The sequence below is a fragment of the Cryphonectria parasitica genome (assembly GCF_011745365.1).
Source record: "Cryphonectria parasitica EP155 unplaced genomic scaffold M406scaffold_3, whole genome shotgun sequence".
In the NCBI taxonomy this organism is placed as follows: Eukaryota; Fungi; Ascomycota; class Sordariomycetes; order Diaporthales; family Cryphonectriaceae; genus Cryphonectria; species Cryphonectria parasitica.
In genome coordinates, this window is record NW_024468911.1 from 3,235,444 (window position 1) to 3,259,780 (window position 24,337).

At 54.7% G+C, this 24,337-nt stretch overlaps 11 protein-coding genes across 11 annotated transcripts; 6 read left to right on the top strand and 5 right to left on the bottom strand.

Moving 5' to 3' along the window:
* Positions 1-517: 517 nt before the first annotated feature.
* On the top strand, positions 518-2,648 carry M406DRAFT_328662 (uncharacterized protein; the record flags this gene model as incomplete). Its single annotated transcript, XM_040920353.1, has 5 exons — positions 518-782; positions 834-1,397; positions 1,461-1,557; positions 1,691-2,178; positions 2,242-2,648. 5 exons carry the CDS (start codon positions 518-520, stop codon positions 2,646-2,648), a joined length of 1,821 nt encoding a protein of 606 aa, XP_040778551.1.
* A 290-nt stretch (positions 2,649-2,938) lies between these two features.
* M406DRAFT_252568 (uncharacterized protein) lies at positions 2,939-4,568 on the bottom strand (the record flags this gene model as incomplete). Its single annotated transcript, XM_040916855.1, has 4 exons — positions 2,939-3,372; positions 3,534-3,846; positions 3,930-4,307; positions 4,344-4,568. The coding sequence occupies 4 exons, from the start codon at positions 4,566-4,568 to the stop codon at positions 2,939-2,941; spliced, it is 1,350 nt and encodes a 449-aa protein (XP_040778552.1).
* A 510-nt stretch (positions 4,569-5,078) lies between these two features.
* Positions 5,079-6,406, top strand: PEX7 (protein import into peroxisome matrix; the record flags this gene model as incomplete). The annotated part of the gene is made up of 3 exons (XM_040924102.1): positions 5,079-5,254; positions 5,345-5,570; positions 5,693-6,406. The coding sequence occupies 3 exons, from the start codon at positions 5,079-5,081 to the stop codon at positions 6,404-6,406; spliced, it is 1,116 nt and encodes a 371-aa protein (XP_040778553.1).
* Positions 6,407-6,954: 548 nt separating this feature from the next.
* Positions 6,955-7,666, bottom strand: M406DRAFT_29134 (uncharacterized protein; the record flags this gene model as incomplete). The annotated part of the gene is made up of 2 exons (XM_040918957.1): positions 6,955-7,286; positions 7,426-7,666. Coding segments are annotated over 2 exons (573 nt in total), but the record flags the coding sequence as incomplete, so codon positions are not given.
* Positions 7,667-8,979: 1,313 nt separating this feature from the next.
* On the bottom strand, positions 8,980-9,738 carry M406DRAFT_69728 (uncharacterized protein; the record flags this gene model as incomplete). Its single annotated transcript, XM_040925292.1, has 1 exon — positions 8,980-9,738. One exon carries the CDS (start codon positions 9,736-9,738, stop codon positions 8,980-8,982), a length of 759 nt encoding a protein of 252 aa, XP_040778555.1.
* Positions 9,739-11,237: 1,499 nt separating this feature from the next.
* M406DRAFT_61444 (uncharacterized protein) lies at positions 11,238-14,522 on the bottom strand (the record flags this gene model as incomplete). The annotated part of the gene is made up of 4 exons (XM_040924737.1): positions 11,238-11,320; positions 11,394-13,740; positions 13,828-14,347; positions 14,467-14,522. 4 exons carry the CDS (start codon positions 14,520-14,522, stop codon positions 11,238-11,240), a joined length of 3,006 nt encoding a protein of 1,001 aa, XP_040778556.1.
* A 954-nt stretch (positions 14,523-15,476) lies between these two features.
* M406DRAFT_355625 (class I glutamine amidotransferase-like protein) lies at positions 15,477-17,114 on the top strand. Its single transcript, XM_040923213.1, has 4 exons — positions 15,477-15,851; positions 15,956-16,187; positions 16,272-16,541; positions 16,640-17,114. The coding sequence occupies exons 1-4, from the start codon at positions 15,713-15,715 to the stop codon at positions 16,872-16,874; spliced, it is 876 nt and encodes a 291-aa protein (XP_040778557.1). The 5' UTR covers positions 15,477-15,712; the 3' UTR covers positions 16,875-17,114.
* A 299-nt stretch (positions 17,115-17,413) lies between these two features.
* M406DRAFT_338336 (uncharacterized protein) lies at positions 17,414-18,237 on the top strand (the record flags this gene model as incomplete). Its single annotated transcript, XM_040921336.1, has 3 exons — positions 17,414-17,508; positions 17,622-18,105; positions 18,181-18,237. The coding sequence occupies 3 exons, from the start codon at positions 17,414-17,416 to the stop codon at positions 18,235-18,237; spliced, it is 636 nt and encodes a 211-aa protein (XP_040778558.1).
* A 93-nt stretch (positions 18,238-18,330) lies between these two features.
* Positions 18,331-19,505, bottom strand: M406DRAFT_288717 (MT-A70-domain-containing protein; the record flags this gene model as incomplete). Its single annotated transcript, XM_040918812.1, has 2 exons — positions 18,331-19,025; positions 19,158-19,505. 2 exons carry the CDS (start codon positions 19,503-19,505, stop codon positions 18,363-18,365), a joined length of 1,011 nt encoding a protein of 336 aa, XP_040778559.1. The 3' UTR covers positions 18,331-18,362.
* Positions 19,506-20,094: 589 nt separating this feature from the next.
* On the top strand, positions 20,095-21,767 carry M406DRAFT_355627 (mitochondrial carrier). The gene is made up of 2 exons (XM_040923214.1): positions 20,095-20,438; positions 20,542-21,767. The coding sequence occupies exons 1-2, from the start codon at positions 20,223-20,225 to the stop codon at positions 21,505-21,507; spliced, it is 1,182 nt and encodes a 393-aa protein (XP_040778560.1). The 5' UTR covers positions 20,095-20,222; the 3' UTR covers positions 21,508-21,767.
* Positions 21,768-23,560: 1,793 nt separating this feature from the next.
* M406DRAFT_321631 (uncharacterized protein) lies at positions 23,561-24,180 on the top strand. The gene is made up of 2 exons (XM_040919534.1): positions 23,561-23,837; positions 23,909-24,180. Exons 1-2 carry the CDS (start codon positions 23,583-23,585, stop codon positions 23,969-23,971), a joined length of 318 nt encoding a protein of 105 aa, XP_040778561.1. The 5' UTR covers positions 23,561-23,582; the 3' UTR covers positions 23,972-24,180.
* The last annotated feature ends 157 nt before the right edge of the window (positions 24,181-24,337 follow it).

The window sequence follows — 24,337 nt, forward strand, 5'->3', positions numbered from 1 at the left end:
CATTTGTCGCCATCATGTCGTCCATCTTGTCTCCAAATACGCAAATAACATTGCTTAGAAATTGATACCCATGACCGCTTCACTATCCATTCCGCTTCATCTACTCCTCATTCTCAGCAGCTATCTGCATTACAGCATCGCTTTTGAATATGAGTCCTGGCATCGGCATTATTGTGCTTTGGATTCTGGGACCGATTGCTCTGGTGGCTGGTGTTTCTTTCGTTCTGCTTACGTTGCGTGTGCCTATCTCGTGGGAATCGTCCGAAGAACCCTCGCCAGTCAGACGAGAAACTCACCGCAGGCCCCCTGCACAACATCTCTCCTCGAATTACTCATTCGCAGACTCCTGGTCAGACCTTGAGCATCTTACCCCGGAGACGAAAGTCTCGCGCCCTGTAAGACCCGGCGCTGACGACGAGTCTCTCATCGACAACCCCTCGGCAGTATGGAAACCTCCTCGCCGGAGTCGCCTCGACTGGGGCTTTCCCACACGCCTGGGCCACACACTTTACGATCAATGAAGCATGTTCGTCCACTCCGCATCGTGAAGCGGCCGGACAGCGTCTGCGGTGTATCAGTCGGGAACGTCGATGACCAGGCCTCCAGAAGGTCCAGCCAGGAAACAAACAAGAGTCGCGGCAGCGCCCCTGATCCTCCTGGTGGCGATAGACCCCTGACCCTGCCCAAGACCAGAGGTCATAGAAATAGTCGGTTGTTTGGAAATCTAGACAATGTGGACGAGACACCCGTACCTCTTGGACGAGGTCCGTACCTCTCGAAAGGTGTGCACCCAAGTCGTCTTGATATGAAAGTTGATTGACTCTTCATGCCAGGCTACGAAGGCTACTGTGGCGCTGAGGGTCTGTCCATGAACGGCCGAGCTTGCCCTCCAGACTCGTGCAACAGCCAAGCCACTTGGGACGCTCATGCTATGGACTCATTTCGGCCTCGTCATTCGCCCAAGCTTAGAGGCCGGGGCCTCGTAAGATCCGCAGCCGGATTTCGTGATCAGTTCAGCATTCTGAACTCGCAGCAGGCAATTTCCACAGCACACTGTCCATTTCCGGGGCTCATCGATATCATCCAGAGGTCGAAGACTGCTAACAGCCTCTCGTGTCGCGAGCCTTCGCCTCTGGCACTGTGCAATGACGGCGAGGTCTCCGATGACCCTTTTACAACACCAACGAGGCACACCGACTATGACATCGAGTTGGGCACTCTACTTGTACCGGATGTGAGAATCACTCCGGAAACACGTGTTGTAGACACAGGTTACCAAAGTTTCTGGATAGCAGTGGAGATATCGGCGCGCCTGCATCGACCTGATCATGGTCTCGAAGACTCAGCAGAAGACCACATCCCTCGCTCACAGAGACCTTTTAGCTCTGTAGGGTTTGGTGAGTGGGCCAAGTTCTTACATAGAATACTACGTTCTGGTGTTTTTTTTTGACACAGGATAGATACAAAGAGTGACGTCTTACACGACGTCCAGGTTGAGGTCGAATCCACTTCAAAAAGCCGCGTGCTTGAGGTCATAGAGCATGAAGCGTCTCCCAAGTAAGTCCACGTTTCAGCATCGACAACTTCATGGCACAGCACTGACATTGAGGAATAGAGTATTCGGTGTTGAGACCAGGGCTCTGGTCCTTGTAAACATTGAATTGAACTTTACCAACCTCTCCCGGCTCAGTGGCCATGTTCGGTCCCAGTCTGATGAGCTGATGGAAGATCTCGAGGATCATCTCGGCAGCGCGCAATGCGAGTATCTCAAAGTGAACATTATCTACCGACACTCGGTCTTTTCGTCCATGCTGGATCCCGCCAGCTTGTCTGGGCTGAATAGTGGCGTCGTCAGTTCCCAGACCAGGCTTCGCACTACTTTCACCGCCGCCATCGCCCGATACAATGCTGCGTCGCCGTGGTCACCCCCTCCAGCACCCACACCCAATCGTCTCTTGGGAATCATAGCCGCTCACTGGGGCATGGACGCTGCGGATGACCTCCTTCGGAATAAATTGGTACCTCAAAAAATCACTCCTCGCAAGACGACGTACCTCGCGTACCCAAGGATCTCATCACGAAGCCGCGGTCGAGATGCTGTAGAACGAGCCTCGAAGCCTGTGGTAGGGATGCACGTGGCCTCGCCTACACGGCCCGCACCGCCACCACCTATACAAGGTTCGTATCGCGGGCAGCGAAACGGCCATGATAAAGCGATTTCTAGAGCACATGAGGCCGCAGACGACGCGGAGGGCCCGTCTCTCGATGCAGCTTCCAAGATCTGGGAGAAGATCAGACGCTGCTCGGGACTCAGTATGGCCCCGCATCGGCGCAAGACTTCAACTTCTACGATCTCATCTGTTGCAGCCTCGGTGTCATTGCCCTTCTCTGTGGACAGCAGCGCAGACAGCTGGGCCATACGGCGCAAGAGGGCTAATGTTCATGGCAGCAACTCTTTGATGATACAGAGGCAGCGGTTGGCAGCCATGGGATCTAGAACAAGCCTGGTCGACCGGACGAACCTGAGCATGGTGGAGGACGGGTCGGTTCCTAGTACCAAGCGCAGAAGCCCCAAGGGGGACAACAGCGGTGGTGGGCGCAAGAGCTCTGGTAAATGGGGCTTCACGAACTGGTTGTTAAACGGCTGAATATCGGTTGTTGTCAAAAGGACTTGAACATGGCTTGCAAGCAAGTGTGGGTGGGGGAGAGCGGGCCTTAGTTGTTTAGGAGTCAGGTCGACTTAGTGTCTACAGAAATTGGCTTGAGACGTCAAGCATTCATTCGCATATTAGGTGAACAGATGGGACATTAAGACTGGTTCCAGCTAGAGGTACTTGATTCAGTACAGAGAATACAAATCAAACAATGGGTGTCTCGAGACAGAACTAGCAAGAATCCAAGGACGTGAACATAAGACCCCTTTCTCTTCAAGCCTATGTCAGTCAAGACATCTCCGGTCTGCGCGCTGCTTGTCCTTGTCCCAGATCGGAACCCCATCATCGTCAAACTCAGCCCATTGAAAGAAGGTGCATCCTTCTTTCCCCGGGACATAGCTCGTATGACACATCCAGAAATACCTGCCCCAGTTCTCTTTCTTCTTCTGGACGACCCTGAGCACGGCCGGGACGCCGCACTTGCACTTGGGCGTCGAGCTGGGGTGCAGGTGAGACTTGTAGTCGCGGTAGGTGACGTTGATGCGTCGGTTGCCTGCGACCGGGTGAGGGTCGATGGCCTGGGCCGGTGCGATGCTGTGTTTCCACTCTTCCTGCATCTCGGCGTGCATCACGAGGAGGGAATTATGGGGGAGGTGAATGGCGATCTGGCCCTCGGAGTCGCCGTCTGTCTTTGGGTTGCCGTCGTCATCCTTGGGGACTGGGACATAACTGTCGCGATTAGCAAAGGGGCTGCCTTCCGAACCGACCTGGAAGAAGTGTGCTCGAGCATCCTTTTTCTCTTTTCTTTTCATTTCTTTTCTTTTTCTTTCTTTGTCATTCTAGGAGAAAAGGGGAACAACAAACAGTGCAACAACGTACCGACCCTGCGGACTCGAAACTCACGCGCAACGCCGAGAGACAGTGATCCGATGACCGCGCGAGGTCCGAGATAGGTGAGCTGGTCCGAGTGCCAGCCGACAGACTCGGCTGGACCGTTGTAGCAATTTACAAAGGCGGCGTTGGGCACCCATGGAGGAGGGGGTTGGTATCTGAGTTTTCGACCGCCGGGATAACGGGTCGCTATGCGCTCTTGGATCTCACGGTTCACGGCCTCTTGCACTAGCGGCTTGACCTTATCGAGCTGTGGTGTAATTCTACGGACATCATCGAGGCGCGCTCCATTGTACAAGTACTACGTCCGAGGTCAGCATGCACTGTAATTCTCCTAAAGGCAGAGAGAAATAGAGGGTATCCTTATGGTCTAGGCAAACCTACCTCGAGCTTCTGTTCCTGCATCTCACCATACGTGCTCACGTAAAAGGATGAAGTGTGAGGGCTCGAGACGACGGTGTCAAAGAGCTTGAAGGTGATCTTCTGGAAACTTTTGGACTCCTCGAGCATCTCCTCGAGAAGGTCGTTGGCAAGAGCAGACGGTAAGAAATTGTGGATGATGGAGCATGGTGTGTGCTCAGCTATATCAACAGGATCGAAGAGATGTAGCGTCGCACCCTTACGAGAGAGAAGTCTGGCCTTCTTCGGTGATGATGATCCTCCTCGTCGATCTTGTTCTGACGCAGTGAAGGCCCGCAGAGATGCCTGATAGCCAACGTTTGATGAAGCATGGGAAGAAGAAGAAGAAGAAGAAGAGAGTTTCTTGGGAGAGGCCAACAATCTCTCAGGGCTAGGCACGGAGAGAGCACTGCAAGCCTCGGAGACAACACCGTCATGGGCGAGGAGAACATCGAGGAGTGCCTCTTGAGAGAAGTTGGGGTGTAGAGACGACAGAATGGCAAGCTTGATCTCTGTGGGGTCGTCTTCGTCTGCTGCAATATCGTGGCTGACATTGCGGTCATTCTCTTGTGCCGCTGGACCCGCTGCCGCCTTGCGCTTTTTTCTCGTGACGAAGGCGTCCATTGTCAGAAAACGCCTATCCGGGGTCAGGCTGATGTAGTGTCACGATAGCTAGTATTGTCGGCAGTATACGAATCATGGTCAACCTTGATGGCATCCAATGATAATCAAAGGCTACTATGGAAGGGGGAAAAAAAAAAGGAAGAAAAAAAGGGTCGACTGAAGGGCGCGCGCAGCTGACTGGGCCAGGGTAAGGACGTGAATGGAGAAGGAGACACGAACTCGCCACGAGGGCACGTGCTGCTGTGGATGCAACGGACTTGGAGAAGGCACCACCCATTGACTATTATATCATGTAATGATGAGCTCGGGCCGGTTTCGGCAAGCAGTGTGTCTACTTGGTAAACAGCCGAGGCTTGTGATCAGAATATTGACATCACACTATTGGCTCATCAGCGACTCGGAGTAATTCTATTCTCCCTCTTGCGTCTTCACACCTCACCCACCTTACGACAGGTGCTTTCCCCTTTTGTTTTGCATGGCCAGCACCTTGGTCGATCCAGTCCCTCCACAATGGCTGCGCCCATGCTTGAATTCCGCACTGGGGGCTGGAACCCTTATGCTGTGAAATACTCGCCCTACTACGACAACAGGGTGGCGGTAGCTACATCAGCCAACTTTGGCATCGTGGGCAATGGTCGTCTGTTTGCGCTAGGCCTTACAGCAAACGGGATCCAGGCAGAGAAAGTGTATGAAAGCTCACTGGTGCCTTGATTGTTACTTGTGAGAAACGAGGCGAGCACCTCAGATTTATTGACTCGAGTCTTGTGAAAACACAGCTTCGACACAAACGATGCACTCTATGACCTGGCATGGTCCGAGATCAACGAGAACCAGCTTCTTGCAGCATGTGGCGATGGGTCGATCAAGTTGTTTGACCTTGGTGTCGACACCTATCCTGTCATGAACTATCATGAGCACAAAAGAGAGACTTTCTCCGTCTTCTGGAACCAGACCACCAAAGACACTTTTGTATCAAGCTCATGGGATGGTACCGTCAAGATAGTATGCCTCCCCTTCTCTCCCAGCATGCCCCTTTCCCCCTCTCCTTTTTATAACTCTTCCATCCTCTCTGCTTCCCTGAATGTTGCTAACACGGCTCTGTCCCCCTTCCCCTTCTCTTCCAGTGGTCACCCACCCGGCAACACTCTCTCAAGACCCTCCCCATAGGCTCGTGCACCTACAGCACCGCATTCTCGCCCCACAACCCCTCCCTTCTCTCCGCCGTCTCTTCCGATTCTCGTCTGCGCATCTTCGACCTGCGCACCCCCACCTCCGCCAAATACCACCTCGTCTCCGACATCCCAGTGCACCAGACGCCCGCCTCCCGCAACCGCGTCGCCGCCTCTCACATGGACAGCGGCGCCGCCGCCGTGCCCCTGCCCCCTGGCCCCGCTGCCGAGATCCTAACCCACGACTGGAATAAGTACAGCGATACCGGCGTGATCGCCACGGCCGGCGTGGACAGGGTGATCCGGACCTTTGACCTGCGCATGCCGTACAACGGGCCCCTGGCGGTCATGGCCGGACACGAGTACGCGGTCCGGCGGCTCGCGTGGAGCCCTCACGCCAGCGACGTGCTTGTCAGCGCCAGCTACGACATGACGGTTCGGGTCTGGACGGACGGCTCGACCATGGCGGGCATAGGGCCGGACGGAGGGCCGCCGAGTGATCCCAACGCGCCGGTCAGGCCCGGGCGCCAGCTTGGACTGATGAATCGGCATACGGAATTCGCCACGGGCGTGGACTGGTGTCTGTTTGGGGCGGGTGGCTGGGTAGCGAGCACGGGTTGGGATGAGAGGGTGCTGTTGTGGGATGCAAACATGCTGTTAAGGCGATAGAAGACGAGAGAGGAGGGATAGTGACGGTGATGATGATGAAGAAGAAGAAGAAGAAGAGGAAACGTGGTGGCTCCGGCCAAGTTGGTGACAATATCGATACCCAAAAAGGAAAAGCAACGAACGACGTTAGAGATAGGAGGAAATATCTTGGGGATGTAGCATTCAGATTTATATGGCCGGTAGGCTGGAAACATATAACTATACATTTTTCATGGAAACACATTTTTGTCTCGCTGCTGCTCCTGTCAACAACTTCGTATGAGTCCGGAAATCGAAATTCTCGACATTGCCCCAAAGGCACTTCGAAACCTCCAAGGCAAACAATCTTCCTTCATTCCATGCTGCTGCGACCACCTCCACTAATGTTTCCCCACTTAGCTCTTCTTCAACTCCTCTCCTCCACCATTCTTCCGTAGCTTCCTTCCCTCCCCCCCCTGCAATGCGTCCCTCCTAGCAGACTCCCCTTCGTCGTCACGGTACTCAATTACAGCCTCGACACCAGCCCTGGCAGGCTCCCTCTGCAGAGCCCAAGGCGAAATCCGCAGGAACAAAGCCATCAACACACACACGGCGGCCGCACCGAGCTGGAAGAGCAGCCACAGGAACGGCAGAGGCGTGGGGCCGGCGAAGCGGAGGAACTCGTTGACCTGGTAGAGGTCTTCCTGCTTGGCGATCTTCCACTGGCGGGGCCCGCTTGGGGTGTCCTTTTCCTTTTCATAGTCGTTGTCATCGTTACCTCTCGAAGACCTGGTTGGGGTTTCGTCTCTCACGAGGTCGAGGATGGTGACGAGACGGACGTGGGCGTGGTACATGGGGATGAACCAGACGGAGAAGGTTTGCCGGATGTCGAGATAGATCTTGTCGCGGGCCTCGTCGTGTACTATATTTTGACATTAAAACGTTAAGCCACGAGCCCAATTTGTATCAAAATTACATACAGTTGCCTCACTGTGGTCAACTTGCCACCCCTATAAGGAAACTGAAAAAAAGAGGGAAAAGAGAAGGATCAAACCACCTACACACAGAGTCTATCTCGATATCAATCCGCGGCGAAAGCATCCGATACCACTGAAAGATGCCCCGAACCACATCCCGTGAGCTGAGCCGGCCGCCCAGCAGCGGCACGCGCACCCCGTCAAAGTGCGGCACGGCGCAGAACGGGTGGACGAAGGAGGCGTCCCTGGTGAAGTAGCGGTCGAGGGTGCGGCGCTGCTCGTCTGCTGTTCCTTGGCAGAGGGATCGGACGACTTGTCGGATCTCGTGGTCTGCTTATTATTTAGAAGAAGGAAAGAAGAAGGAGAAAATATTTACACAAATGAGAAGAGGTGTCTGGGTGTATGGGAGGAGGGAAGGGAAGGGAAGGGAAGGGAAGGGAAGGGAACAAAGGGGGCGGGCAGTACCTGGATTCTCCATGGTGGTTTCTTCGGACGGTGGATGGGATGCCTTTCTTGTGTGAATAAGGATGGATTGTAGATGCAAGTTGGGTTTAGCTGGAGTGTTGACTATGAGGGATGAATAGTCTCAACTGAAGGAATTTGACCTATTGTCCAAGTCCAAGATAATTAAGTAATACAGCTTGGTTTCCCTAGTTTCTACCTTTCTTTCTCTCCCCCCTTTGGGCATGTTTCAAGAAAATCCAAGACTGTTGTGGTTCCCAGTAACAAATAGAAGGCACAGGGGGAGAAACAGTGCTCTAAAAAGAGTGATGTCATTCCCGGGCCTGGTCCACACAAGCAAGCAGCAGATCGACGCCTCCCACAACAGTAGCATGTGAAAGCCACACTGACTGCACCGCACCTACAACACTGCACTGCCCTCTCTGCCGGCACCAGCCGCCCGAATGCCAAGATGGGACCATCCGAGGCCTGGGCCGTGTTCCTGCATTCGAGAGGGAAACCGTTTTCACTGTGAAGGTACTCTCTCTCTCTCTCTCTTTTCTTCCCACTCCTTCTCATTGAAAACGATTGAAAATACAACTTTAGATCTATCTGTAGCCTTCTAGATATCTCTTCCTCTGCCTTTTGGATGGTAGACGGTGTGCTGAGGATCGTTCCTAAACGACCAATCAAATACTGAATGAGGCAGGGGCGTCACCGGACACTTATTAATCTTTTGGAATGTGTCATTTCTCCTTTTTCAAAATTGCTCGAAGCGAAAGCCATATGTGGTATTTGAGCAAATAAAGTTTACAGTGTGCAGTCAAGATCCTCTACACAACCCCTCGCCCCTCCTGTTCCTCCTTCTGCAGACAGTACATACTGCCAGCTGATCCGCTGCCCCCTCAAAAAGAAGAACACACAGCAAAGGATATCAAAGTCGTATCAAGTAACATCATATAACCCCGTAGAAACAAAATCGGACCTCCGAACCCTGTGAGCTCAGAGGTCTCCTCAAAACCAACAGTAACCAAATGCACCACCTCCAATGCTGCTGCCGCCTCATCTTGGCCCGATGCCGCGTCACGTCCCCGAGGTCATTCCAATCGTGCATGCCAAGAACAACAGCAGCTCTGGCGAGTCCTGTTTCTCTCATTCTTCTTGTCATCCTCCCCACCACCGCATTAATTATATAAATCATCGCCCGTGCCGGCTTGACCTTCTCACATCTCGAAAGGATGCATCGCCACCCGCGAACCTGTCAGGTTCCACCTCCCTGAAGCCCGACTCGCGCCTCGTGCTAGAGCTGTGTCGTCGGTGGCTTCTGGATTTGTGTCTCCTGGGCGGGCTGTGCTCCTCGATCACGACCACCTCGTCATCCTCATCGTCTGTCACGATCCTCGGGGCCGGCGGTGCGGCCATGGGCGGGGGCGCCATGGGCGGCGGGGCCTGCGAGCTCGTCCTGCGGATCTGCTCCTCGACCACCACCCTCTCGGGCTGCGGTGCCATGCGGCTGGTGCGGATCTCGACCGTCTCGCGGCGCGGCGACCGGTGGTGGTGCCGTGATTGCCGCCTGCGCGACTTGCGCGTCACCACGCTGGCCGTACCATACGAGCTGACCGTATCGCCGCGGCCGCCCATCTGGAAGCACGTGTAGATCAGCCACAGGAGGAGCAGGAACCCGGCCACTGAGCCGAGCACGATGCCCACCACCGTGCCCGGGTCAGGCCCTGAGTTGAGGCCCGGGTAGTTGCCGGGAACGGTGTCGGTCTCCTGGCGTGCGTGCACCAGAAGGCTACTGCTCGGCGCGTCGAGGACGGGCGTCTTGAGAGTTCTGGAGGCGACTTGTGGTGGTATCGAGGCGGCGTGGAAGCGTCCGGCGATCGCTGCTGTGTCTGGGGAGGAAGCTTGTTGGAACCGAGGCTCAAGCCCGCGCGGTGCAAACGATTCCACCATGGCGGTTGGCAGCCGCGACGACAATATAATCGGGGCCATCGCGAATGCGCTGGGAACCCGAAGGTCTCGGAAAGGTGGTGTCTTGCGCAAGGGCGTCAGTCGCAAAGAAAACGAGGCGTTTCTATCGCAGTGGTACGACACAGACCACAAGCCGGGTAAATATCAGCGTAGGTTGCGTGGCTGGGTGTTGAGCATTGCCTAGCGTGCTCTCTGTACGACAAGACGGCGCCTCTAGAGGCTTAAAAGGGCTGCAGATCGTTGGCACAAGGAGCCGAGACTTTGTTGGATAGCCACGTCTATAACCGAACCGGATGCTGTGGCGAATTGTAGTCGTTGAGGTACGAATCGATCGTCGCGTAGACCGAAGATTGGAGGCCTGAACCTTTACTCGGGCTGTCGGCGCGAGGATGCCGGCGAGAGGATGCAATCGCGGATTGGATGAGACGATTCCAAGACACGCACTGTCGTGTATATGACGGCGCAGAAAGGGTGGGTGTGTGTGTGTGTATGTGTGTAGGTGGAAAGCCGAGTCAAAATGTACAAGTCGGCAGAGGCGACGTTCCTGGGGCCAGTCTAGAAATGAGAGTGAAAGATCGCAGATAAAGTGGGAAGAGGCACGTAATTTGGACAGGACATGCAAAGGTCGAGGGAAGAATCCGCAGGGGGCCCCAAGAATAGAAGGACGAGAAGTGAAGGGCAAGCAAGAAACTTGGCCAGTCGGGCGCGCGCGAGAGACAGAGAGAGAAAGTGGGTTGCACATGCATGTGCAGAAGCAGTAGGATTCACTGTATTTACTGGGCAGGGTGTGGGAAAATAAAACAAAAAAAGGCAAGGCGCAGTGGAAGGTGAGATTGGGGGGGGGGGGGGGGTTGCACCTGGGGGATTGGATTGGATCCCCCCACCATGATGATGCTGGCAATTCCCCTTCCCCCCCCTGGAACAGCGTATTTAGTACGTTAGTAAACAGGGCCCTCCAGTTCACCAACCACCGCATTTACACCTGCCACGCCGCGCCTTTTTCGACATCAGCTTTCTTGGTGTCTCGTCATCCCAAGCTCAACAGCAATATCTATCAGATAAAGTTATGGAGTCACTTGCAGCATGCCGACAAGGCTAAGATCTGATCTGCAAAAATCCTTCACTAAGGAGTATTCTGGTATAACTTGTTGTTGACTTGAGGGACGCAACTCTCGCAAAAACGACAATGGGTACCATAGTGTACAAGTATACTACTAGGTACGACTATTTACTGACTAGGCCGCTAGAGCTAGGTCTTCTATCTAAGCCGCGAACTTGTCACTAGCATGCAAGAGGACCAAACTGCAAATCATAGTTCAGCTTGGATATCTTGTGATAAAACATTAAAACAAAACACAAAAAAACTATCTGTCTATATGCAGTCTACACTTTAAGTGATGTAATCAAAGTCTCCCAGCTTCGATTTTCCAATACGCCAGGTAAAGTCCAGTGGACTGATCCATCATCCAACACACAACTCCTCATACGAAGCCTCGGATCCCTCGTATGCCCGAAGATTTCTTGTCCTTGTCCTTCTTTTCCTTTCGCGAATTCTGAACGCCGCCTGCGCAAAGATGGTCAGTCCAATGTTCATCAGAGTCTACTAACACAGCGCCAGGAGATCAACCAAGACTTACCTCGCCCGTAATGCCGTACTACTTCCGGCTCAGCCGTTGACGATGAGCTTACGGTCCCAGATGCCGGCGTCGAGGGCCGGTGCAGCGCCGTCTTGGCTGACGAGCTCGCCAACGCATCGAGTGGTGGCGTGACGTTGTATTGTGCGCCCTCAACGACGGCCTCAGGGTCCGAGAAGCCTCGCTCACGGAGTGATCTCTTGCGAATTGGGCTCAGCGGATCACTGTTCTGCACGATCGCCGAAATCTCGGCATCTGAAGAGTCCGAAGCGATGCCTGACCTCATGGGCAAGGATTGTGCTCTGGCGGCATTCATGTCGAGGAAGGATGACTGGAGGTTGGTGTACTTCCTGACCAGCTGGGTGTGCTGCCTCTGCAGCTCGGCCATCTTGGCCCGGCTGGCCGCCAGAGAGCTTTCGACGGCTTGCTTGGAGTCGCGCTTTCGTCTTGACAACCCTATGCTACCACTAGACAGCGCCTCCTGGAGCTGCTTATTGAGCTCTGCAATCTGTGACTCGTACAACTTCCTCGTTTCCTGGATTTCCGAATCGCGAGCATCCAATTGCATGCTCAACATGACCGAACGGCTGATCGACACGGCGGCCTCGGCCAGTCGCCCTTCTGCCTCCTGCTCCCTCGCCTGATACGTCCGCTCCAGCTCGACGAAGCGGTTGACCTCGGCCTTCAGTCTGGCAATCTCTTCGGCATGATCGTTGACCGCCTGTTGGTTCTGTTTCGAGTTCAGCTCTGTCGTCTCGTATTCACACAGCATCTTGGTCAGCTTCACAGACTCCTGCGTCTTGACCTCGAGATCGCGCCTGAGAGTTGCGCCCTCGCTGCCCCACTTCTTCTGCTCCTCGCGAAGAAGCTTAAGCTTGGCCGCCAGATCGGTCTCCCACTTCTTAGACAGATTGCGACGGTTGTCGGACTCTTTCTTTGCGCGGAGTTCGGACCGCTTGGCCTCTTCCAGGCGATTGCGCAGGCTGCGATTGATCAGGATCAGATTTTGCGTCTCGGCTTCTGTAGCTGCCTCTCTCAACTGCCGCCTCTTCAGCTCGCCAATGTGAGCCATGTGCTGTTGCTTCATGTACCGCTCAAACGCCAGGTCATTACTCAGCAGCAAGATCTCCTTGCGAAGTTGCGAGACCTGATCACTGCCGTTGCCTGGTGTTGCTGGGGAGAGCTCTGGAGGAGGCACTGTCGCGGCCGCAGAGACCTTGCTTGCCGGCCTTTCAGGTGCCGAGTCTTGGTGACTGAGAGATAAGGAAGGCACGCTGTCATTGGCCATAGACTGGTGCAGCCCAGACTTGATCACCTTGTTGGAATTGATCATGTCCTGCAGATTGGTGTGCGAAGTTGACATGGTCAAGGACGGCGGCAAGGTCGGACTATCAGCCAACGCCTCACGATTGTTGCGCGTAGACGGAGCATGGCTCGACTGAGACTGACGTCGGAAGACCGAGGACTGCGTACGGCTATCTTCCAGTGACCCTGTGAAGATGGCTGACCGCCAACTCTGATCTCGGGATGACGAACGGTCCAGAATGGCCTGGCCTGTGAGGAACGGTTGATCCGCCCTGCTTCTCGCAGTGTATCCGACCTCAGATAACCCAAAGTCTTGCTGGGCTCCGATTTCAAGCCCAGACCCAAAGTCTGTGGCCAGACAAAGCGCTGTGCAGTCCGCCACGACCTCAGACGCTTCGCTCTTAAGCCATCGGCTGAGATCGGTCTTCTCGCTCTCCACAGTGAGGCAGTAGAAGTTTGGATGCAGCACATGGTACTGCCTGAATCGTTCTGACTTCTGCCGGATTTCTGAAGGCTGTACTTCAATAGTGTCCGCCTGCGGGTCATCAGCGTGGCGCAAATAGCGCTCGGGCTTCCTGATGTAATCGAGGAAGTTCAGAGGAAATAAACCATATAAAATGGTGAAGTAGCTGAGGAGGTTGGGTTTTGATGCGTGGTCAATGTCGTGTGAGAAGACGCACTGCTCCCAATCCGAAGGCGGCGCAACCCGGTTGGCCTCGGGTTCCGCGCCTGGAATCTCAGCAGCTAGCGATCTCTCCCGGTCCCAAAAAAGTAATCTAGCGTAAACATTGAACAATTTCGGGAGGTACGGCACCAATGAGCTCGGTACATTCGGTAACAACATGGTCAAGGCGGTGACAGCGATCGTGACGACCGTTGTCGAGGTGTCATGTTGAAGACAGCGCAAGATATTGTCGAACAGCGGTGTCTCTAGGACAACATGCAGATGCGGAGGCTGGCTCTGTACAAACTCGCAGAGGAGCGTGAGAGCTTGCGCTCGGAAGTCTCTCTGCACCATGAAGGCGTCCAAGGCAACCAGGAGGCCCTACGAGGAAATCACAGTCAATATCACCCACTCATCACTCAGGGCTCACTTTTGAGTAGAAGAGGAAGAAGAAGAAAAGCGACTTACCTTAGGTCTCTTCCGGCCATAGCTCAGTAGCCCTCCACGTATCAAATTCGCCCTGAGCGACGCCGAGGAGCTGTCACCCTGGCCGGGGAGGTGGGTGGACTGCATCCATATGTTCAGCAGCCGGATCGCAAGCTGCTGCGAGCCATCGTTCTCTGCAACATGGTCGCCGGTGAGGACGGCGAGGGTGTTGGCCCAGGCTTCCGACCGAAGGACCTTATCCTCCGTCAGGTGATTCAAGACGGGCTCTTGCACACGATCCCACCAGTCGATGATAAAGGCTGGGTTGTTCAGGGCTGGCAGCAGTTCACGCAGAATAGCAAGCCATGCAGCCTGCGAAGCCGGACTATCTTTGACAGACTTTTCCCAGATCGACAGCAGCTCCTCGTGAAGGCGTTCCGAAGGTCCCTCGTCGCCGTGTCTGTCCAGGTAAGCCTCGATTACCGACACAAGCTCTTCCGGTAGGGGAAGACTCGCGCCAGGTACGAAGGCGTTGATAGCCCTAACTAGGTCCTTCGTGGAGCTGTAACGTGGTTAGAGAGTCATGGCCTAGGATGAAGTGTGTAACAAAGAGAGGTCAAGGCGTTACTGAAACACCGAGCACAAGAACACCCCACATTGATCGACGACTCCACGCCCGACCTGGGCAGAAGGAAAAGCTTTGACCCCGTTCTAAAGGGGGGGAAGAAAATAAACATACCCGGAAGAAGACATGGTTGAGATGACAGCAGAGGACGACGTTCGAAACGGCCCAGAAGAGAACACTCAGCGAGTGAGAAACGGGGTCAGACCAGGATTTGTTGGGTCCAGTGAGGTGGCAAATGGATCTCGCGTATGCAGGTGAGACAGCTGCAAGATTTGTCACGATCAAGAAACATGGCTATAACGGTCAGACCAGCGGAAGGCGGCGGTGGTGGTGACAAAAAAGGCTCCTGATTGCGCCGGCAATGGCACCACCACATACCACCGGCAATCGAATGATAAGGTCAAGACGCGGCGGCAGAGGCCGGCTCAAAAGACGCTGGCAGTGGGTCGAGCTTGGGAGCATCCACCTTGCTGCAAGCACGGATCTGGGAGCGGGTTTCTTCCCTGTAGCTTTAGTGCCATTTCCCCGCGATATCCCACCTGCATTCCCCACAGCGATCCCGACACTTCACGTCAGGGGACAAGGGCCTTGAGGTGTGGTCTGATGAAGATGGTGTGGTGTTACTTGGATGTTCAAGAGGTCAGCTCACATCTAGAATTGACTCATTCAGGGGAGAAGCAGCATTGAGGTCTGGTAATGAGGAAATTAATGGCAATACGAGAGCTTCCTTTGAGAAAGATCCAGTTCAGGGGGGAGAAGTGGGGGGGAGAGAACACATACAGCCAAACCTCTCAAGCTCTGTGGGATGATCTGCCACAGAAGAACCTAAGCTGAATTACTGCTTTATGTTCACATTAGGATGTCTGCATTGCAGCTGATGTGTTGGGCCCCACCAGACCAGATGATGTATGGACTATGGCATAGCCTGCAAGCCAGAGATGGGACGCGTGAGCGCGGGAACAAGCTTCCAACCCCGCAGTGCAGCAGCAGCATAAGAGGGAGCTTGGGGGAGGTGAGGGGAGGGGCACGGGACACCTGACACCTGTTTCCTGCACACCAGATCAAAGGAAAAACCTCTTTTTCTTCTCCAAAACAACGTCGTTTACCTGCACAAGAATAAGCCACATCATCAACCTCAATCAACTCTGTCCTGCACAGCTTCTATCCATCATCCAGCCAATTGATCACGACAACAAGACTATCTGAGGATTGTCTACTAGTGTTTGATTGATTCACTCCCAAGCACAAAGCGCCTCTTTCAGCTTTTCCCAGCCTTTTATCCAACCCCAATAGTTGCCCAAGATGGCCTCCAAGACGAGTGCAGTGGCGAATGAAGAGCCTGTTGATGTGCTCTTCGCCCTGCACGACAAGTTCAATATTCTGGACCTGGCTGGTCCCCTTGAGGTCTTGACCAAGTCCCTTCACGACATCAACAACTCTGGTACAGACCTTACACCCACCCAAGCATACTCATACAGCCCTACCTTACTCCTTTAGCTCTGTTCAGCGCGGCATTGCTTACTGACCCTATTGCTATCACCTCAGCATCCAAGGCTTTCGATATTACCATCGCCGCTGCAGAGCCCAAGGTCCTCTCTGATGCTGGTGTCATCATCGGCTCCCAGATCTCCTTCAAGGAGGCGCACGAGCGTCTTGAGGACTTTGACGTTGTTGTTGTTCTAGGCGGCAACACTGACCCCGTCCTCAAGGCCAAGGCTGAACCCCTCGACCTCATCACCGCCTACAGCGAGGTCCAGAAGAAGGATCCCGCCCGAGAGTAAGCACTATCCCCCTTCCTAATAATTGTGCTTTGAACACCCGACAGCATTTCTTTTACTGACGCTGTCGCCCACCATCCTAGGCGCACCCTGATGTCTGTCTGTACCGGCTCCCTGTTCCTCGCCCAGCAGGGTATCCTGTCCGGTCTCTCCGCCACTACCCACCCCGATGCCATCATCCGGTTCGAGAACATTTGCAGTCAGGCTGCCCAGCGTGACCTGACTGAGCGCACTGATGTTGACGAGAACTCCCGCTACATCGTCAACAACCTGCGCTTTGAGCTCGGCGACGAGGATGAGAACCCCTACGTCCGTCATGAGAAACCCGACGGGCGCCGCCCCTCCAATGCCCGGTATGCCAGCCCTATCTCCTCCCCCCCCCTCCCCTTTTTCGGAGCTCATGAATATCAATACGCTTGCCTGCTAACTGCAAACCCCCTCCCCCCAACAGAAAGGGCAGCATGTCCTTCAAGAGCTCCAACTCTCGTCGTGAGTCGATTACTCGCCGTGCCGCGATGCGTCTTGGTGGGCTTCGAGTTATCACATCTGGGGGAGTCAGCGCTGGCATTGATGCTGCCTTGTATCTTGTCAGCGCCCTGGTCTCTGAGGAGTCCGCCAATGAGGTCGCCCGCATCCTGTGCTGGAACTGGACGCGTGGCACAGTCGTCGATGGCCTTGATGTCTAGGTGTAAAATTCCTGGATTAAGAGTCCTTTGTATCCTGCGGACAAGTCTTGTTCGCAAAGTAGAAGGATCTCGACGACTCCAGGCGTAGATCTGGAACGGTCTGCGCCCTTTCTCAAATCTCAAGCCATCGGACCTGAGCACATGAGAAACACTTCATTGGTACTACATGGAAGCAGACTAAAGAAGGAAAGAAAAGAAAAAGCTAAATTAAGAAAAAATAACACCCCCCCTTTTCAAATTACTCTTCCTCTCCTCATATTGTACTACTATAATGCATTCTAAGCACGATCCTGATGTCACAATCAATGTCGTAGGTCGGAGGTGGATGCTCTCGTGGGGGTGCTTGGCCGTCTAGCCCCACCAGTGTAATGCGGGCCGCTTTCGCTCGGCTCGACCAGGCTTAGCGTGATCTGAGGGTTCGAAATTCTGCAAGCGCGCAGCGGCGAGCTCAATTGCTACTTCACACTCACTCGACTGACTGTCGTTGCACAGGCGGTCCTAAAGATCGTCCACAACCCACACCCATACACACACACAAAATGGCAACGAAAGCAGTAGCTAAAGCGGCAGATACCGCCGTCGAGGGTATTGCGCGCAAGGCGCCTTTCAGACTGGGCCAGAAACAGGTCTACCTGTAAGTAGGAGAGACCCTGCGGCGCATCAGGCTCAGATCAATTATCACCTTGACAACAAGGCCTCGTGAAAGGTGGTGGCTAATGACACACATTTCGTCTCTCTTTCATATAGGCCGAATCACATCATAACCTTCCTCCGCCCCAAGGAAGGCCAGTCGCCCACGACCGCCACCTTCCAGGTGCCCCTCACCTTCAACAAGCTCGACTTCCGCGACTACCTGTACAACGTGTACGACGTGGAGGTGAACTCGGTTCGGTCCTTCATCAACCAGAAGAGGCCTCAGCAGCGATCCCTCGGCGGCATGGGCGGGCGGTGGTACCGGCCGCGGTCGCAGAAGCTGATGATTGTGGACCTGAAGAAGCCCTTTGTGTGGCCTGAGCGGCCCGCCGAGGAGGACATGGCGCCCTGGGACCACGCGCTGTTCAAGAACGTGGAGGGGGGCCATGAAAAGGACGTTTCTGAGGCGGAGAGGAGGGTGCGAGGCACGCCGGTGCTGCGGATGTACGACGAGAAGGACCTGGACCGGGCCAGGCTGGCGAAGCGGGCCAAGGAGCTGCTGGAGGGAAAGAGGAAGTGGACGCCGGGCTCGGAGTGGGTAGAGGTTGAGAACGAGGAGGAGCAGGAGGAGGCCCTTCAGGCATCGATATCACCAGAGGCCGTGTCTGGAGAGGGCGAGCTGGAGACTACGGCGGGGGCGACAAGTGAAAAAGATGTAAAGAGGCCATGATGAACGAATGAGACATCAGAGTCTGACTGTAGAAATTGTACCAAAACCAACAGGGCATCACGGGGGTGGCTAGATTACCACTTTAGAACGGTGCACATAGCTCAAGAGTCAGCTTTTCATCGTGGCTACGATTCTACCCAGTACTCGGGCTGCTGGAATTTCAGAACCTCGTCTCCCCAACTCCACCATCCTGCGGTGAGATTTCTGGCGAATATTTCAAGACCCTTGTTGCTTGGGACAAGTACATCCTCAAAAAGACCACGCAAGTTAGGCTTGCGCGAGTGGAGATCTGGCACAGAGACAAGAACCCGGCCTCGACAGGCCGGTTTCCTACTGCTTCCACGCCTGCGAGCTATCAGGATCCGCTCCCATGGCTTCCGCCAGGTTGAACCGACATCCACGATCGGCTCTCCGGATGTGGTGATCTTCAGCCATGTCCACTCGTCGACCTGTTCCAGACCCCACTGGGCAAACAGACCTCTCGGGCCTGTCAAGAGCTCGACGACGCCTGCCTTGTTGGTGATCCACACGGCAAGCAGTCCGTCTGGGGCGAGGTGGGCAGCGATGGGGATGAGGGACAGCGTTTCTCGGATCGAGCCGAGGCTGTCCGCTACTCTGTAGTTGCGCTGCTTCCGGCGTGCGGAGCGGTTGGGCCAGGGAGGATCGAGGACGATGAGATCAAACACGGGGGCTTCAGCGGCGAAGCGGTCTCGTTCAGAGGAGACCGTGCCGTGCAGGAAGAATGAGCCTTTGGGAACAAAAGCAGACTTGAGGGGGTTTGGTCTCGTCTCTACCACCGAATCTCCAATAGGAGGAGGCACGTTGTCGCCATCGGGCAATCGGGCTGTCGTCCTCTTCCGCTTGTTGATTTTGTCACTTCTGCCCGCTACCACAACGTCCTCGTCTCCGACCGCAGCCACAACACGAGGCAGACAGAAAGGACCTGCGTACGACTCTTGCAGCACCCTTAGAGCTTCCGTAGCGGCGGCTGCAATCATGAGATCCGACACCGATTCTGTAAGGCCGCCTGAGCCAGCCTTAGGCTCGGGCGTCTTGAAGGGCAGGTGAGGCGGCTCGGACGAGATAAGCCTCCTCCTCTTCCTCAACGGACCAGCATCGCATCCGACCTCTTCAGGGGACGCTTGAGCCTCTTCAATAGACGTGGGCACGTCGATGAGGACGATGCTGCGGTCTTGGTTCTGAAAGAGGATAGACCGCGCCTCGCGCCTCGCCGCCTCGTCGCCTCGTCTGTGTTCCCTGCCATTCATTTGCAGTCGCCACACACCTTCCTCCCGTTTGCGCTCTGACCGGCCTACAGTCCCTTCTTTCGACTGACAAGAGCAGTCAGTAAATCAAAATTGCCCGCCATTTCGTAGGAGTGTATTGTGCATTTAGGCAACTCGGTGCTTACCAGAATGTTCTGCACGGCTTCCCCGGGGATGGACGGAAGGGGGCTACTCGGCCCTCGGTTATTTAGAAAAGTTACGGAGAGGGCGAGGGCGCTATGGGGTCCAGATCTAGGGGACGGAGCCCAGTGGCCCCTCTGTGTGGTTGGCCTGGCCGGCTACATGCGGACCGCTGAACAACACAGAGTCCCTGAGTGGCCTGTATAATGCACGAACACCATACGCTATACAGCACTGACTTCAGTGGGAGGGAGGCTCTACAGGGGGGCACTGGATGTCCCGAAAGGCGTAGTGTGAAAATGCAATGACGTCCCGCGCCGCGGTAAAAGTGTCTCGTGCACACTCTCACGATTGCTCAGCCCGGCTTAAGCCATTTCCCGGCACTTAAGTAATCCTCGTCCTTCTCCGCCCCGACAGGTTGCCGATTTGTTGATCTCGAACCACCCCTCCTCTCTCTATTCGAGGCGTAGACGCCCCAGGCCTCTGTCCTCCACTCCAGGTCTTGTTTGTTAATTTCCAAGGGCATAACTACGATCTGCAAGCAGCGGCGCAACCGGGGAACGATTGATCGGCGTGGGGATGCCGGCAGCCCTGTTGGAGAATGCCTCAATGTCGGCTCTTTCACAACACGAACCACGAAAGGATACCGACGGACGGGTCGGTCGCCTCTCCAAGGAAGATGTCACCGTGCTCCCTGCGCCAGACGAGGCGGTAGCATCGGGAAAGAAGGTGGACAAGCAGAGCCTGGACTATCTATGGCGATCTGGGATGGCCGGCGGCCTTGCCGGATGTGCAGTAAGTCTTGCTTGCGGCCTCTCTCTCTCTCTCTCTCTCTCTCGTGTGTTTTACACTGCGCCAGGACTGGAAGTAGGTCGAGTACTGACTGTGTCTTGGCCAGGGCAAAACCGTGGTGGCACCCCTCGACCGCGTCAAGATCCTCTTCCAGGCGAGAAACCCACAGTTCATAAAATATTCGGGATCATGGGCTGGCACGATCACTGCTATGAGCGAGATTTATCGCCAAAATGGTATGCTGGGGCTGTTCAGGGGCCATTCGGCGACTCTCCTGCGGGTCTTTCCCTACGCTGGGATCAAATTTCTGGCTTACGAACAAATTCGCTCCTTCGTCATCCCGAATAAGCAGCATGAGACGCCCGTCCGAAGGGCGCTCAGCGGTTCTCTGGCCGGCGCTACCTCGGTGTTCTTTACATACCCGCTGGAAGTGATACGGGTCAGGTTGGCCTTCGAGACAAAGAGGGACGGCCGATCCTCTCTGTCCTCCATATGCAAACAGATCTACTACGAGCACCCGACGCTCCCACCAGCCGGGACCCAGGTGCAGGGACCCTCGGCCGTGAGGGCTGCCAGCGTGGCTGCAACTCCGGCCGTCGAGGCTGTCGCGCCCAAGTATGGGTTGATCAATTTCTATCGCGGCTTCTCGCCCACAATGCTCGGCATGCTCCCGTACGCGGGCATATCCTTCCTGACCCATGACACGATGGGCGACCTGCTGCGCCACCACCTCATCGCTGAATGGACAACGCTGCCGCAGCCCAAGAACGCGCCCGAGGGCAAAGCGGCCCCTTTGCAGTTCTGGGCTGAGCTGTTCGCCGGCGGTGTGGCAGGACTGGTCTCTCAGACGTCCTCGTACCCGCTGGAGGTCATCAGGCGGCGGATGCAGGTAGCTGGTGCTGTGGGCGACGGCCGAAGGTTGCGCATCGCGGAGACGGCGGCGCTGATCATGAAAGAGAGGGGAATCTCCGGCTTCTTTGTTGGGCTGACGATCGGATATGTCAAGGTGGTCCCGATGGCTGCTGTCGCATTCTTCACTTACGAGAGAGTCAAGACGGTGTTTGGCATCTAGAACGGAACTCTCAGAGAGAGAAAAACACACTGGCGTTTGGCGCACTGACAGTAGGTGGCAAAGCATTGTCCTTTTCGAAGTTTCCTGGGGCAGGGGGTTTTGGGGCAGGCACAACATGCGTACCAGAGCAAAAGGTGGCAAGAAGAATACATATCAGCTGTGGCAAGGGGGGCCCTGCGATGGCAGGATGGTTCAACATGTCCTACCACACACAGCAGTAGAGCAGAACATCTGCATTCCAATGCTATGCTTTTGTCCTCACGCTTTTTCGACTTATTTTACTTGTTGATCGCTCAGGCCTTCCTTCACGTCGAACGCTTCTGCCACGGTCAGCAATCCAGATGGCGCAGGCCTCGCTTTGTCTCAGTTCTTTTTTTTTTTAAAAAAAAAAAAATTTGGTGCGATGCGCAGCCGGAAGGACAGCTCCGCCGAGATCTGAGTTGGTCACACTTTCCACAGCCTGTGAGGATTGGCGGCAATCGTGATGTGAGTGTCCTTCCTGTTTTTCGGTGTTAACCTGAGTTGGAGTTGCTTCTGCGATCCTGACCAATTTTCAGATGCTCGGAGCCATTGCGGACGGACCACAGCACCGAGACCTCGCGTCCTCGAAACCTGACAGCCTCTTGTATTCTCGTCACGGTCTTACAACATTTGTCTGATCATCGTCTTCGAATGTCGCCCGTGAGATCGACCACCTACGTCCTATAAAAATTCCCCTATGCCTCCGCCCTAATCCTTCTCTCTGCACAAGAGCGGGGACAACATGGTCCAAAGCCATCCAGGTCTCCACCCGGAGGTCATCAGGCACGTTGGGCCATCTCGACAGTTTTATTCCCGACCAAACCTCTCTTATCGTCGACCTATCAATATCCCATGAGCACCGTCTTGCCTTCTGGTTCTCCCTCGGGTGTCTGGAGCACCAGTTCTGGGCCCAAGAACATTGACCCGCCACGACCGGCCAGGGATAGCTTCGAGTGGGTGTGGTATCCAGACGGGTACTGGGCCGAGAGGCCGCTCGAGCATCATATGAGCTCCAAAGATGAGGCTCAGCGCCACAGCCTGGAACCGACTTCTCCCAGCGGCAGCAAGTTCTTCAGGTGGTCCCCAAGAGCAAGCCGGAGCTCAAAGTTCATCTCGAAGTTTCCTAGGCCTGAGCAGGGCCAGAGCCGTCAGGTCTCGCCGACGAGCAACCCGAGGACTTCGCACATCCTGCCACCCAGAAGCATTCCTCAGAGTCCCTACCTCTCAGAGTCCGAACAGGTCGCTGCGCTCCAGCATCCCTCAGACCTACAGAGTCCGCCTGGGCTGCGCAGCAGCCGTGACACCTGGACCAGCTTCAGCCCGAACACAACTCCAATCGACGAGTTGTTATCACAAGATGTGAGGGAGGTCAAGAACCCACCAATTTCGAAAGCTGCATGGAAAATTATACAAAGGCACATGGTAAGCCCATACTCGACGATTCACCAGGCCTCTGGACGTGTGGTCTGATATGGAGCAGGTGTGGAAATCAGCCGAGAGCTCAGAAGGACAACCACGTACAGAACCGAGTATAGAGAGTGCTCCAGGCTACTTTTCGCAAAAGCCTATTCCATTCCGTTCAGACCCTGCTCCACAACAGGCAAAAAAGGACAGATACAAGGCTCTTCGACAGGCATCGCCAGCGCCATCTCAATCATCGACCGCATCTACAACGAGAGGCCTGCGTAAGTGGCTCCTGAAATTTCCACGAAGCCGCAAGGTTTCTGCCTCGTCAGCAACGGAAAGCATTACGAGTCCCATTTATCAAGAAAAGTGGCCAAACACCCCGTCATCGGAGAGTACAAACGAAAGCGTCGTGGCCTTCAACCGTCCAGGTAGGAAAACCCAAGCCGCAGCCCACATGCTTGAAGCGGAACCTGACCTTGCCATTTAGTGCATATTCCAGGCTCAACGAGGTCATATCCTGTAAGTTTTCACGTCCCAGCTTGAGCTGCATGAAAGACCAAAGAGACTGAAGGCAGTAGAAAGCCATGCATGTAGAAACGCCACCGCTCAAGCAACAAACTGCGGGTGGAAACCCACGTAGCCTCTTTATGGATATCAAGCATCCCCACCCTTTCGAGGATGATGCCAGCGCCTCCTCCAACTCCAGAAGGACAGCGCCGTGGGGATCATCCTACCACAAGGAGCAGCCGTACGATCAGAGGGAGTGGTGGGACGCACCCGTGAGCGGGGACCCTGCTCGGGACACATCCTTCTTCGAGTTTGATCTGCCCGAACATCTTCCCAGCAGCCCGATGTGCCCAGCCAATCCAAAGCATAAGGGTAAAGGGAAACTGGTCTGCGTGGTGAGCCTTGGCTGCTGGATCTTGCGTTTGCTTCAATGTGACATTAGCTGACAGTTTCAATTTATTCAAAGTATCATGGGAGAGGCAGGCAGGCGTCAACTGTCCAGGGCGACGAAACTGAGGAGAGTGATTGATAATTTGGAAGATGAAGCAGAGAGGAAGGATTGTTACAAACTGAGGGCTTGACTGGAGGGCGTAATTGTTCTAGGGAAATGGAGAGAAGAAAGAAAAGGAAAAGCAAATCAAAAAAATCAAAAAAGGGCTAAGGGGAAAAGGGAAAATAGCTCAATACCGAGAATGCAAGATTTATAGAGTCTATCAATTCGAAAATCCATTCCTTCTGAAGCATCGTCAGCGTTCTGATCTGGTATCTGTGACGGTTTCTGTCTTCTTCTTTCCCTTGTGTTTTTCTTTGGCTTTTGGTTGTTGTTTCTTTTTTTTTTGGGGGGGGGGGTTCTCTCTCCCTCTTAAATCAATTCCCATTTGTATTGGAGGGGTGA

What these genes read in the sequence shown, in the direction of transcription:
- M406DRAFT_355625 (XM_040923213.1), top strand. Translation starts at nt 15,713, where the DNA reads ATGGCCTCCAAGACGAGTGCAGTGGCGAATGAAGAGCCTGTTGATGTG. An exon ending in TCACGACATCAACAACTCTG is followed by an intron (nt 15,852 to 15,955) that starts GTACAGACCTTA and finishes CTATCACCTCAG; the next exon opens with CATCCAAGGCTTTCGATATT. An exon ending in CGCCGCCCCTCCAATGCCCG is followed by an intron (nt 16,542 to 16,639) that starts GTATGCCAGCCC and finishes TCCCCCCAACAG; the next exon opens with AAAGGGCAGCATGTCCTTCA.
- M406DRAFT_355627 (XM_040923214.1), top strand. Translation starts at nt 20,223, where the DNA reads ATGCCGGCAGCCCTGTTGGAGAATGCCTCAATGTCGGCTCTTTCACAA. An exon ending in GCGGCCTTGCCGGATGTGCA is followed by an intron (nt 20,439 to 20,541) that starts GTAAGTCTTGCT and finishes TGTCTTGGCCAG; the next exon opens with GGCAAAACCGTGGTGGCACC.
- M406DRAFT_321631 (XM_040919534.1), top strand. Translation starts at nt 23,583, where the DNA reads ATGGATATCAAGCATCCCCACCCTTTCGAGGATGATGCCAGCGCCTCC. An exon ending in AAGGGAAACTGGTCTGCGTG is followed by an intron (nt 23,838 to 23,908) that starts GTGAGCCTTGGC and finishes ATTTATTCAAAG; the next exon opens with TATCATGGGAGAGGCAGGCA.